Source organism: Microcaecilia unicolor, chromosome 1 (genome assembly GCF_901765095.1).
Source record: "Microcaecilia unicolor chromosome 1, aMicUni1.1, whole genome shotgun sequence".
Classification (NCBI taxonomy): domain Eukaryota; kingdom Metazoa; phylum Chordata; class Amphibia; order Gymnophiona; family Siphonopidae; genus Microcaecilia; species Microcaecilia unicolor.
In genome coordinates, this window is record NC_044031.1 from 688472823 (window position 1) to 688486778 (window position 13956).

Here is a 13956-nt window from a genome sequence, read left to right on the forward strand (position 1 = left end):
CTGTTCAAAAAGGCATACCCTACCGACCCAACTTAAATGCCTGTACCCTGCAATACAACGAAACCAAAGCTCGTAATGGACATATAATAACTCTTCCTCTCTACGATTCCCTAATGTGTCTGTACACACGAACCTTATTCTACCAGAACATTACTGTATTTGTTCATACCGGAATTGGCGAACGCCTTTACGGTACTATGTAAGCCACATTGAGCCTGCAAATAGGTGGGAAAATGTGGGCTACAAATGTAACAAATAAATAAATAAATAGACTCTGAGGTGCTATATATCCAATCTCTAATCTGTCGCATATGGAATGCTATAAGTTTTCAAGTCTTGGCAAACTTATGCCCCAATCTCTGCAATGGAGTAGAAGATGATGCAAAGGCATACGAGACTTTTTATCCTCCCCCTCCACATCAATTGTCTTAAAATTGCATTCCACTTGCGTAAATCAGCTGGTTTCAAAATAAGTGGTAAATGCTGTAGAGTATATAGCTATTGGGTAGAAGAACCATCTTAATGAGATGGATCCTCCCCCACAGGGACAAGGGCAGAGGGGTCCAGCCAGAACACAAAGTCTTCATTATCTGCAACAGAGCTGGTACACTGGCCTCAGAGACGGGCCGAGTTACGAGGGATATACAGTCCCAAATACTTCAATGTAGATTTCACTCAGTGCAAGGGGAAGGTAACCAACCTTTCCCGCTCCTGCTTCACCCTAAGTACCTCTGAAGTATCAGTATAATAGATACATACCTGTAGCAGGTATTCTCCGAGGACAGCAGGCTGAACATTATCACTGATGGGTCGTCCTCCGTGACGGCTCAGGAGCCCAGAAATTAGAAAAAAGAACTTTCAAGAACACAGCGTTGCGAGAGACAGGAGACACTGTGCATGCGCGAGGTTCCCGCCCGCGGCGCGAGTGTGTCACCTTTAGTTTAATAAAGAGCAAAAAAACACAAAAGGAACAACTCCAAAAGGGGAGGAGGGTGGGTTGTGATAATATTTAGCCTGCTGTCCTCGGAGAATACCTGCTATAGGTATGTATCTCTATTTTCTCCGAGGACAAGCAGGCTGAAGATTATCACTGATAGGGTATCCCTAGCCCCCAGGCTCACTCAAAACAATGAACATTGGTCAATTGGGCCTCGCAACGGCGAGGACATAACAGAGATTGACCTGAAAATAAATTCAACTAAGTGAGCGTGCAGCCTGACCCTGGGCGCAGATGCTAGGCCAAAGGGCAGTACACAATACTGAAAGTGCTGAGTTCCCAACCGAAATCAAAGATACCTCCTGTGAGCCGGCAGTACTGAGATGTGAGTATAGGCATCCTTCAAGTCCAGAGAGCATAGCCAATCGTTTTCCTGAATCATGGGAAGAAGGGTGCCCAGGGAAACCATCCTGAACTTTTCTTGGACTAGGAATTTGTTCAGGGCCCTTAGGTCTAGGATGGGACGCATCCCCCCTGTTTTCTTTTGCGGAACGGCTTCGACCGCATTGGCCTTTAGAAGGGCGGAGAGTTCCTTTGCAAGTACCTGCTTGTGCTGGGAGCTGAAGGATTGAGCATCCGGTGGGCAATTTTTTTTTGTTACATTTGTACCCCGCGCTTTTCCACTCATGGCAGGCTCAATGCAGCTTACATATTGTATACAGGTACTTATTTGTACCTGGGGCAATGGAGGGTTAAGTGACTTGCCCAGAGTCACAAGGAGCTGCCTGTGCCTGAAGTGGGAATCAAACTCATATCCTTAGTTCCCCAGGACCAAAGTTGGATGCCAGATTGAGTGTGTATCCTAACTGGACTATTTGAAGAACCCACCGATTGGAGGTTATAAGAGGCCACCTTTGGTGAAAAAATATCAACCTCCCCCTGACAGGCAAGCCACCCGGTACGGACACTTTCACTGCGGCCTGTCTCTTGCTTTTGCTGGGGAGCCCTAGGGGCCTTAGGCGCACGGCGGTGACGAGAATGCGCATGCTGGGGCTAAGTCTGAACCGGCTGCCTGGAAGCAGGAGTGTACCTACGCCTGTTATAGGAATAGGGGGCACTCCTCCTCCCTCCATAAAACCTCCTAGAAGAGGAGGCAGTAGCAGAAGACGTCCGGCGGGAGAGAGAATCCATTGCATCCTGATGCTTTTTCATCTGATCGACCATGTCCTCTACTTTTTCTCTAAAGAAATTATCCCCCTGGCAAGGAACACCTGCTATTCGCTGCTGGGTCTTATGATCCAGGTCAGAGACACGCAGCCATGAGAGTCTGTGCATCACTATATCTTGAGCAGCTACTCGGGATGCTACATCAAAAGTGTCGTAAGACCCCCTGGCCAGGAATTTGCGACACGCCTTCTGCTGCCTGACCACCTGGTGAAAAGGTTCAGCAAGCTCCGGAGGAAGTGCTTCAACTAAACTGGAAAGTTGCCTCACCGAGTTCCGTAAGTGAATGCTCGTGTAGAGCTGGTAAGTCGATCTTGGCGGCGAGCATAGCGGCTTGATACATACATCTCCCAAAAGAACCCAAGGTCCTAGACTCTCTGCCTGGGGGCGCCGAGGCATAGTCTCTAGTACTCTTGGCTCTTCTGAGAGCAGAGTCCACCACCATGGAATCATGAGGAAGTTGACCCTTCACCATTACAGGCTCTCCATGGACTCTGTACTGGGACTTGGACTTCTTGGGGACCACTGGATTAAAAAGAGGGCAAGACCAATTCCGCATGAGCACTTCCCTGAGTGTATTATGCAGAGGAGCCGTTGCAACCTCAGCAGGTGGAGAAGGATAATCCAGGACCTCGAGCATCTCAGCCCTGGGCTCATCCACAACCTCCATAGGGAATGGAATGTCCTTAGACATCTCCCGTACAAAGGATGAGAAAGTAAGACTCTCAGGTGGAGACATCCTTGCTTCAATCGGTGGAGTAGGATCAGAGGGAAGCCCATAGGACTCTTCCTCCGAAAAGTACCTGGGGTCTTCCTCTTCTTCCCACGAGCGCTCATCTTCGATATCAGACAGAAGCTCCCTAAGAGCAGCCCGAACCTGAGCTTGCCTCGACGTCGAGGATCGACGACCTCGTGGGGGGTGTCGAGAAGAAGTCAACCCCTGCCTGGACTCCGGTGAAGCTTCCTCCGCCGGCGTCGAAGGGGAGTCGACCCGGGTGGCAGCTGCCGCCGGCACCGCAAGCAGTACCGAGGACGGGGACCTCCTCACAGGCGATGGCCCAGATGCTGCCTCAGCAGTCGATGCGGAAGGCGTAAGCACCCCCAACATCAAGGCCGACTGGCGAAGCAAGCCTTCCAGCAGCTCCGGAAGAAAGGCCCTGATACGCTCGTCGAGAGCTTCCATCGGTAAAGGCTGGGGGGCTGGTACAGGAGTTTGTTGCAGAGTCTGAAGGGGCTTGGGAGCCGGTACCAGGCTGCAGATGACCGACGCATCGGCACCTCCTGAATGGAGGGTGAGCGATCCTCCCGGCGCCGACGCTTCTCGGGTGCCAAATCCCTCGGCTCTCCGGAGCTCTCGGTACCGTGTCTGGAAGGAGAACGATGAGGGTGCTTCTTAGCCTTCGCTCGATGTCCGTCATCGAGACTCCTCGGTACCGAGGAGGACGTGGAACCCTCACGCCTCCTCGGGGCCGGATCCAAAGCAGGTCAGTCCCAGGGGGCCTGCATAGCAGTAGGCCTTGAGATAGGTGGAGACCCACTCGATGCCTCGCTGCTCCCAGCTCGATGTGGTCTTTTGGCAGCCATTACCTGGACTCCCGATGTCGATGCCTCCCTCGACGTCGATGCAGCCGCCGACCTCGATACCGAGGTCGACGTTGAAGGACCGGACCGATCTGAAAAAAGTCTCTCACGCTGAGCCTCTCGAGCTACACGTGGGGGTCGGTACTGGAGATGGTCTGGTTGCACCGAGTACAACGTTTGAAGCCGCTGGGTGTCCTCGATGACATGGAGGGGAAAACGGCGGTCGCAAAATCAAAAGACTCGATGGTGCCAGAAAAAAGGGGCACAAAAAGAGGATAAAGAGCCCGACCCAGCAGCCTAAGGACGGCCGCGTTGAAAAAGAAAGAAAACTTAAAGAGAGGAGAAAAAACCTAAGAAATAAAGGAAACTACTTTTTTTTTTTTAATATATTTAGTCAGAAGAAGTAGTTAGAAGAAGAGCTTTAAAGCGCAAAAAACGCGAACCAGGGTCTCCTGAGCCGATTTTTGAAGAGCAGCAAACAAGATGTGTCTCTTCAGGACGCGGATCGAAAAAAACTAAAGGTGACATGCTCGCGTTGCGGGCGGGAACCTGCTCGCGCATGCGCAGTGTCTCCTTTCTCACGCGACACCGCATTCTAGAAAGTTCTTGGGGTTTTTTCTAATTTCCGGGCTCTTGGCCCGTCGCGGAGGATGACCCATCACTGATAATCTTCAGCCTGCTTGTCCTCGGATAATAATCCATAAACCAGAGATAGATCCAAACAAATGCAGGAAATCTAACGTTTTTGCTAAAGTAATTACTGGGTTAACAATTGCAATAATTAAATCATCAGTATAGAGGACTACTTTAAAGTGTTGGGCACCTATCAGTATGCCCTGTATTTGGGGATCCTGCAAGAACTTTTGCACTAATGGTTCCATACAGAGGATCAACAACAGGGGAGAAAAGGGGCAACCCTGCCTTGTGCCTCTCTGAATAGAAATTGGGTCAGACAATACCCCAATTCATCAATACCCAGAGTCTACATACAAAGTCTGAAACATATTCATAATTGGACCCTGAAAACCAAATCTCTGGAACACCGCCCATAAATAGGACCAGGAAAGTGTCAAAAGCCTTTTCAATATCAAAGCTAACCAACACTGTGTCCAGGTCCATCCTATGCAACACCTCTATATTGCTCCAAGCACACTATGTACGTTGGCCACTGCATTTCTCCCTTTCACAAACCCCACTTGATGTGGTGGGGCTATTAAACGCGGTAAAATTGCCTGCGATCTAGTTGCGACCAGCTTGGCAAAGAGTTTTATATCCACATTAAGGATTGGTCAATACGAGCTAGTGAGCAATGGGTCTCTCCCTGGTTTCAATATGAGTAATTGAATCGTTTTCTTCATAGTGTCCTGGAAACGCCCCATATTTAGTGCTTCATCATACATCATCTGCAGCACCGGGGCTATCTGGCTGCCTAATATCTTACAATATTCTAAAGGGAGGCCATCTGGCCCTGGAATCTTACATCCAGCCAGCTCCCTAATTTCTACTTGAATTTCTGAAGTATTGAGGCATTAAGTAAATTTAACTCCTACTACTACTACTATTTAGCATTTCTATAGCGCTACAAGGTGTATGCAGCGCTGCACAAACATAGAAGAAAGACAGTCTCTGCTCAAAGAGCTTACAACTCCTCAGACAACAGTGTCATGAAAAATATCTTTAATAAATCAGGCCTATTTAGATATCACACATTATTAAATATTTTTGCAATTTATACTTACTATGGTCCATATAACTACCAATAGCTATCATCATTCTTTAATTATACCATGAACTGGCAAGATCAGTTGTTTCCAGACTATTTAAATGCACTAACATGGGTGTTGAACTACAATCCTGGAGTGATGCAAACCAGTCTGGTTTTCAGGACATTCCTAAATGAAAGATACAGATCTCCCTCATTCAAATTCATTAGGGATCCCTGAAAACCTGACACTGCTGCATTAAAATGTTCCCTGTAAAGGAATAATGCTTAAATAATTCATCATTTTGGTTGCTCAGAGAATCTGTAACTTACCTGGTTTAAAGACCAGTGGATCATTCTTAAATAGCTCCAGAGAATCAATTACAGTTTTAAATTTTTCTTTCAAGTAGTACTCTTCTTTGTCAAATTCTCTTTTTCTCCTAGCCAATCTGGAATTGAATTCTTTGCTTTCGCTGTCTTCTTCTGGCTTAGCTTCAGCAGCATCAGTTTTAGCAATGTTTTTCACCACTTTGTTAGATTCTTTCTCCATGTTAACATTCTCTCCTGTTCTCACATTAGGTGCACTGCTGATCCGTTTTGAAGCCTTGCTAGCCTTTTCATCTCGTACTGCCTGGACATCTTTCTCGTAATGACGTATTCCGCTTAAGTGCGAAACTAACATCCTTGTCGTAATGGTAACCTATTAAAAAAAAAATCAAAAGCATAATTACACTTAGTAAAACAGAGCAATTCTGTCCAACAAGTCTTGAATAATACTGCTCAGAGGCCTTTAAGGTTGGGAATGCTAATATTTAAAATGCATTAAGAATAGTTTATTAACTCTATGCTTAGCACTATCCATGAAATATTAAAAATAAATATAGCAATGGAGTACCAGGCCCAGGTGTAGGATGGTACTTCTGTTTTCCGTTCCCTCCAGTGCTCAACTTTCCAGTACCAGAGAAGGTGGGAAATACAGCACTATGCAGCTGGACAAGAACAAACTTTCAAAGTGCCTTTTTAAAAAATGTCTCTGGAGCAGGCTTACAGGAACAGAAGAGAAATGCTCCACTCAGCAGCACAAAACACAAAAAACAGTGGAGACTGAAAAACCACCAAACAACCAGTGCAGACAGTCTAATCTTTATTTAATTATTCCAAACTGGATAACTTCAAATAGACTAGACAAGGGCTGTGTTACGCCTGTATAGCCTTCACCAGGAGTTTGAAGGCATTCAAAATATCTGCTCAAACAGCAGAAACAATCTTCAAAAAGCACACTCCAGAAAAGCCCTTAAAGAAAATGCAGGGCGAACTATATTGACATCCACCTACATACTCGGCACACAGCAGCAGTAACTGTTATTTGTGTGTCAAGCTACCACCACTGTGTTGTTAATATAGTTTTATCAAGGGTCAGAGAGAACTGCAAAATTGATTTTACAGTGAAAACAAGTAGTTCAGCTGCACCTTTTCCCCTTCAAACTCTTTTTCTGGAAATTCAGGAACGTATTTCTGCACTGGTGCATCCAAGTCCAACTTTCCTTCTTGCCACAGCCTGGCGACAGCCATCATAGTCAGAGATTTGCTGATGCTGGCAATTCGCATGACTGTTGCTGGCTTGCAAGGTACACGGTTCTCTACATCAGCAAAACCCAAACCTTGAACAAAGAGAAAAAAAAGCCCTATTTAAGGTCAGCATTATATGGTCTGATGGTAGTGCTGTATGGGAGACCAGTGCTCGGGTTTTATGTTCCCCAGGATACCAGTCAGATAATTAGGTTAAGAGGTAAATGAGGAAAATGTTCATGGGGCAACTCTGGGAATTAAAGGCCCCTATTCTGCAAAATCCTTGAATTGCATTAATAGATGCATATCAGATACCAAACTAACCACAGGCTGGGTTAATTAAGAGTATTCAGCTCTTTCCTTCAGAGATCTACTGTTATAGACAGCATTTTGAAAACCTCTGAGTAACATAGAAGACAATCACTTACAATGATCATTCTAAGGGGGTCTATTACTAAGGTTCGCTAGCGTTTTTAGCTCATGCTAATTCTTAGCACAAGCTAGAAACACTAGTGCACCTTAGTAAGAAGCCCCCTAAGTGACTTAGGACTGTCTTCTGTGTTATTCAGAAGCTTACAAGAGGAAACAAGGGTGATAATTGAAGGGAACTACAAATTATTATTATTTACTTATTTATTAGGATTTATTTATCGCCTTTTTGAAGGAATTCACACCATCCGCATAGATGTAGAACTGAGTGTTCATTGACTGAATCAGTTCAGCTAGTAAAATTAAAATGTAAAAGAATTTTACTCAGAAATTTTTACAAGTTATCAGCGATTTAGAGGATTGTGGTTTTTTTTCTCTAATTATGAGATTTAATTCACAACGTTATGTCAAATTTATTTATTTATTTATTTATTGCATTTGTATCCCACATTTTCCCACCTATTTGCGGGTTCAGTGTGGCTTACAATACATTGTATTGATGGAAATACAATTTGTTACAACTCGATTATGGGTTACATTGTGAGGAGTTAGGTTAGGACAAAGTCAAGGTAAAATTATGTATAATCATACCTGATAATTTTCTTTCCATTAATCATAGCTGATCAATCCATAGACTGGTGGGTTGTGTCCATCTACCAGCAGGTGGAGATAGAGAGCAAACTTTTGCCTCCCTATATGTGGTCATGTGCTGCCGGAAACTCCTCAGTATGTCGATATCAAAGCTCCATCCGCAGGACTCAGCACTTAGAGAATTACACCCACGAAGGGACACTCTGCCCAGCTCACCACCGCCGAAACGGGGGAGGGGAATCCGTCCAGCTCATCCCCGCGGAGCGGGGGAGGGACACCACACCCGCCGATGCGGGGGGATCTGGCTTATCCTGCAACCGCAACCGCGGGAGGAGCTGACTGACCCTAACACCGCCGAAGCGGGAGGGGTACAAAACTGCCCTACAGCCGCACGAAGCGGGAGGGAGTGCCGGCAGAATTTTAAGTCTCAATCCAGCCCCGTAAAACGGAGGGGAGAGGAATGCAGCAGCTCACTGTAACACAAACTCGTCTTAACTCTTGAAGAATCCAAGTGAAAAAACTTGAACACGAAGTCTTTCTGAAGTAACTGAAGACTAAACTTGAACCTGAAATGCAGATATCTGGGAGGGGCTATGGATTGATCAGCTATGATTAATGGAAAGAAAATTATCAGGTATGATTATACATAATTTTACCTTCCATATCATCAAGCTGATCAATCCATAGACTGGTGGGATGTACCGAAGCAGTACTCACCCAGGGCGGGACATAGAAATCCCTGACCGCAACACTGAAGCTCCAAACCGGGCCTCCGCCCGAGCAGCCACAGTCAAGCGGTAATGCTTGGAGAATGTATGGGCCGAAGCCCAAGTTGCCGCCTTGCATATCTCTTCCAAGGAGACGGAACCGGCCTCTACCATCGAGGCCGCCTGAGCTCTTGTAGAGTGAGCCTTCAGCTGGATAGGCGGCACCTTCCCCGCGGCCACATAAGCCGCTGCAATGGCTTCCTTGACCCATCTTGCCACTGTAGGCTTAGCAGCCTGCAGACCCCTACGAGGACCTGTATACAGGACAAACAGATGATCCGATTTCCGGAAATCATTGGTCACTTCCAAGTATCTGATGATGACTCGTCTCACATCCAGATATTTAAGAGCAGAGTACTCCTCTGGGTAGTCCTCCCTACGAAAGGAAGGGAGACATAGCTGCTGATTCACATGGAAGCGAGAAACAATCTTGGGCAGGAAGGAAGGCACTGTGCGAATAGTCACTCCTGCCTCAGTGAACTGTAGAAAAGGCTCTCGACACGAGAGCGCCTGGAGCTCGGAAACTCTTCTGGCTGAAGTGATAGCCACCAAAAAGACTGCTTTCAACGTCAGGTCTTTCAGAGATGCCCTTGACAAGGGTTCAAACGGCGGCTTCTGCAATGCTCTTAGCACCAGGATGAGATTCCACGCAGGCACCACTGAGTGCAGAGGAGGGCGCAGGTGATTAACCCCCTTGAGAAAGCGCACCACATCTGGCTGCGAAGCCAGGGAAGCACCCTTCAGGCGGCCCCTGAAGCAAGCCAGAGCCGCTACCTGGACCTTAAGGGAACTGAGCGACAGGCCTTTGTCCAGACCTTCTTGCAGGAACGTCAACACTGAAGAAATTGGAGCAGTGAAAGGAGAAAGAGAGCCTGCTTCACACCACGCTGCAAAGATACGCCAAACCCTGGCGTAAGCAGTAGAAGTAGAGCGTTTCCTCGCTCTCAGCATAGTGGCGATGACCTTGTCTGAGAAGCCCTTCTTCCTCAGACGCTGCCGCTCAATAGCCAGGCCGTAAGACCAAAGGGAGAGGGATCCTCCATCACCACGGGACCCTGATGTAACAGGCCCTGCTCCACTGACAGCCGCAGAGGATCGTCGACTGAGAGCCTGAACAAGTCCGCATACCAGGGACGTCTGGGCCAATCCGGACCCACCAGGATTACCCTGCCGGGATGCTTTGCCACCCGGTCTAGCACCCTGCCCAACATGGGCCAGGGCGGGAACACACAGAGGAGCTCTTGTGTCGGCCACTGTTGGAGAAGAGCATCTACTCCCAGGGATCGAGGGTCCCGTCCTCTGCTGAAAAAGCGCGGCACTTGGCCATTGGCCGATGACGCCATCAGATCTAGGCTCGGCTGGCCCCAGCGCTTCGTGATGTCCAAGAACGCCTGAGCAGATAGTTGCCACTCTCCGGGCTCCAAGGTATGGCGACTGAGAAAGTCCGCCTTGACATTCATGACTCCGGCAATGTGGGCCGCTGAAAGCTGCTCCAGGTTCGCTTCCGCCCACTGGCAAAGACTCATAGCCTCCTTGGCTAGAGGGGCGCTCTTGGTACCTCCCTGGCGGTTGTTATAGGCCACAGCCGTGGCATTGTCCGACAGGACCCGTACAGGCTTCAACACCAGTACCGGGATGAACTCCAATAACACCAACCGAATGGCTCTGAGTTCCAGGAGGTTGATAGACCACTTGCCTCTGCAGGAGACTAGAGCCCCTGCGCTGTCCTTCCCAAGCAGTGGGCTCCCCAGCCCATCAAAGAGGCGTCTGTCGTGACGACAATCCACTCCGGGGTCACCAGAGGCAATCCTGCAGACAACTTGTCTGTCTGCGTCCACCAGCTCAGCGCCTTGCGCACTGCTGGGTCCACGGGAAGGCGCACAGCATAATCCTCCGACATCGGAGTCCAGCGCAGCAGCAGAGATAGCTGTAGTGGTCTCATATGAGCCCTGGCCCAGGGCACTACTTCCATCGTGGCCGTCATAGAGCCCAACAGCTGCACGTAGTCCCAAGCCCGAATAGGAGAGGCTACTAGGAACTAGTCCACCTGAGCCTGAAGCTTGACAATCCGATTGTCTGGCAGGAACACTCTGCTCACTTGAGTGTCGCATCGAACTTCCAGATACACCAGGGACTGAGTCGGGCGCAGCTGGCTCTTCTTCCAGTTGATGATCCATCCCAGGGAGCTCAAAAGAGCAATTACCCGGTCCATAGCTTTGCCGCACTCTGCATAAGAGGGGGCTCGGATCAACCAGTCGTCCAGATAAGGATGGACTTGTACTCCTTCCTTTAGCAGGAAGGCCGCTATGACCCCCATTACTTTGGAAAAGGTCCGCGGAGCAGTAGCCAACCCGAAAGGGAGGGCTCTGAACTGGAAGTGTCGTCTCAGGACTGTAAAACGCAGAAAGCGTTGGAGAGGAGGCCAGATGGGAATATGCAGGTACGCTTCCTTGATGTCCAAGGAAGCCAAGAACTCTCCTGCCTTCACAGCCGCTATAACAGAGCGGAGAGTCTCCATGCGAAAGTGCCTCACTTTCCCGGCCCGATTGACCCCTTTGAGGTCGAGGATAGGCCGGACAGAACCTCCTTTCTTTGGAACCACAAAGTAAATGGAGTAACGTCCCTTGCCAATCTGATTTTTTGGCACCGGAACGACCGCACCCAGGCGGATCAGGTTGTCCAAGGTCTGCTGCACTACCACAGCTTGACCGGAGACTTGCAGGGAGAGAGTACAAACCCGTCTCTTAAGGGTTGGCAGAACTCTAGCTTGTAGCCGTCTCTGATGACTTCCAGCACCCACGCGTCTGAAGTTATAGTGGTCCACTCGCCCAGAAACGAGGACAGCCGTCCTCCAATCTGCACTGGGGCGTGGACCAAGGCCCCGTCATTGGGTACGAGACCCTGGGGGAGGACCGGAGGGAGCACCTCCGGGACGGCGGTCTCTGCGAAAGGAATGCTGCTTGGGGGAGAAATTCCTCTTGAAGGAAGAGGGGGCAGAGGAACCCGACTTGCCCGGGCGGTACCGATGGGCTTCCTGCAACCGTCCTCTGGAGGTATCGGGACGAGTACTAACCCGAGCCCTGACCTCTGGTAATTTCTTGCCCTCAGACGTGCCGAGATCGGTCACGATTTTGTCCAGCTCGACCCCAAAGAGCAGCTTGCCTTTAAAAGGCAATCTAGCCAGGCGGGATTTAGAGGCGTGGTCAGCAGACCATGTTTCAGCCAAAGCCACCGCCGCGCAGAGACTGTCTGAGCCATGCCTTTAGCTGAGGCTCTCCAGACATCATACAGCAAGTCTGCCAAATAGGCTAAGCCCGATTCCAGGGCCGGCCAATCAGCCCTCAAGGAATGATCCGAGGGGGAAGCCCGCTGCACCATAGTCCGGCACGCCCTGGCCACATAGGAGCCGCAAACTGAGGCCTGCAAACTTAAAGCAGCTGCCTCAAAGGACGACCTTAAGGCCGCCTCCAATCTTCTGTCTTGGGCGTCCTTTAGGGCCGTGCCACCTTCCACCGGCAACGCCGTTTTCTTAGTCACCGCAGTGATTAAAGAATCCACGGTAGGCCACAGATAGGCCTCACGTTCACTCACAGCCAAAGGATAGAGGCGGGACATAGCCCTAGCCACTTTAAGGCTCGTTTCCGGGACATCCCATTGAGCCGCAATTAAGGTGTGCATGGCATCATGCACGTGGAAGGTTCTAGGCGGGCGCTTCGTCCCCAGCATAATGGCAGAGCCAACAGGGGCTGAGGGAGAGACGTCCTCCGGAGAGGAAATCTTCAAAGTGTCCATGGCCTGTAACAACAGGTTGGCCAAATCCTCTGGGCTAAAAAGCCGCGCTGCAGAGGGGTCATCCGCTCCAGCCGAGCGGGGATCTATCTCCTCCAAGGAATCCGCAAAGGATCGTTGGGAGACCTCAGACACGCTGCCCTCATCTACATCGGAGGAGACAAAAGTCCTCCAAGGCCTGGAAATCAACCCGAGGGCGTTTACCTCTGGGAACCTCAACCTCTTTATCAGAAGAGGGAGCAGGGGCAGCGTTTTGCATGAGGAAAGCCTGATGCAGCAGCAAAACAAACTCGGGGGAGAAACCCCCCAGACTGTGCACTTCCGCAGCCTGGGCAACAGCCCTAGACGCACTCTCAACCGGCGCTCGCAATAGCGGGGGAGAGACATGCTGCGCATCCAAAATGGCGTCCGGCGCGAAACTCCGTGAAGGAGCCGCGCGGGAAGAACGGCGCTTAACTTTAGCCGCTTTTGTGCCGTCGCCCAAATTAAGGGCGTTCATGGCATTAATGTCTCCAACCTCAAGGGCGGCCCCGAAGAAGCCGTCCGAGCCGCGTGGCCGGCCAAGATGGCGGAGGCGAGGAGCGGGGGATGGGCGTTTATGGCGGGAAAAAACCGCCACGCCGGAGGAACGACCGGGACATTCATCGGTCACTAAACTATCACCCATCAAGGGCGAATCAGGTTGTAAAACCCCCGCATCCCCTCTAGAAGCGCTCCAGCGATCCGGGGAGCGACCCTTTGCGCCCTCGCCCTCCGACGCCATTGCCACGAGGAGAAGAATCGGGGAACCCCCTGCCCGCTATAAAAAGGTAAAATTACCTGCTTGCCGCTCCGAGCTGTAACGAACTGGTGTCCCAGTGAGTAGCTGCAATGAACGTTTAAAGAAACGTCGAATTAAACGCCTTTAAAGACGTTTAAAAATATTTTTTTTTTTTTTTTTAAACGGAGCCAGCGGGAGGGGGGAGAAAAGGAGGGACCTGGCACCACCAGGTTTGCACTTGCTCAAAAGAGCCCTCAACCCCAGGCCTCAACAAAACCTAAGGATTAGGCTTGGAGGCCTAGCCAGAGCTGCTGCTGTGTGTGACCACCACCTGCTGAGATAGAGAACATACTGAGGAGTTTCCGGCAGCACATGACCACATATAGGGAGGCAAAAGTTTGCTCTCTATCTCCACCTGCTGGTAGATGGACACAACCCACCAGTCTATGGATTGATCAGCTTGATGATATGGAATGTATCATTAAGGGTATAAACAAGGAAAAGAACGATGGAACAGTGGAAGCACAACGGATGCTGATAAGGCAACAGAACAATAGCAAAAGAACATTCGGGTATAACATTTTATCTGTAAATTGAGGTTTAAATG

General features: G+C 49.5%; 1 protein-coding gene across 2 annotated transcripts in view; it reads right to left on the bottom strand.

The window, feature by feature from the left end:
* LACTB (lactamase beta) overlaps positions 1-13956 on the bottom strand; it is a 97105-nt gene that overhangs the window by 40215 nt on the left and 42934 nt on the right. Inside the window, exons 3-4 of one of the 2 annotated variants that reach the window (XM_030188273.1) lie at positions 6915-7105; positions 5778-6144 (exon numbers count right to left, since the gene is read on the bottom strand). In XM_030188273.1, coding sequence (XP_030044133.1) covers positions 5778-6144; positions 6915-7105 — 558 coding nt within the window. The remainder of the gene's footprint in view (positions 1-5777; positions 6145-6914; positions 7106-13956) is intronic. The other variant, XM_030188281.1, reaches the window with a different exon arrangement.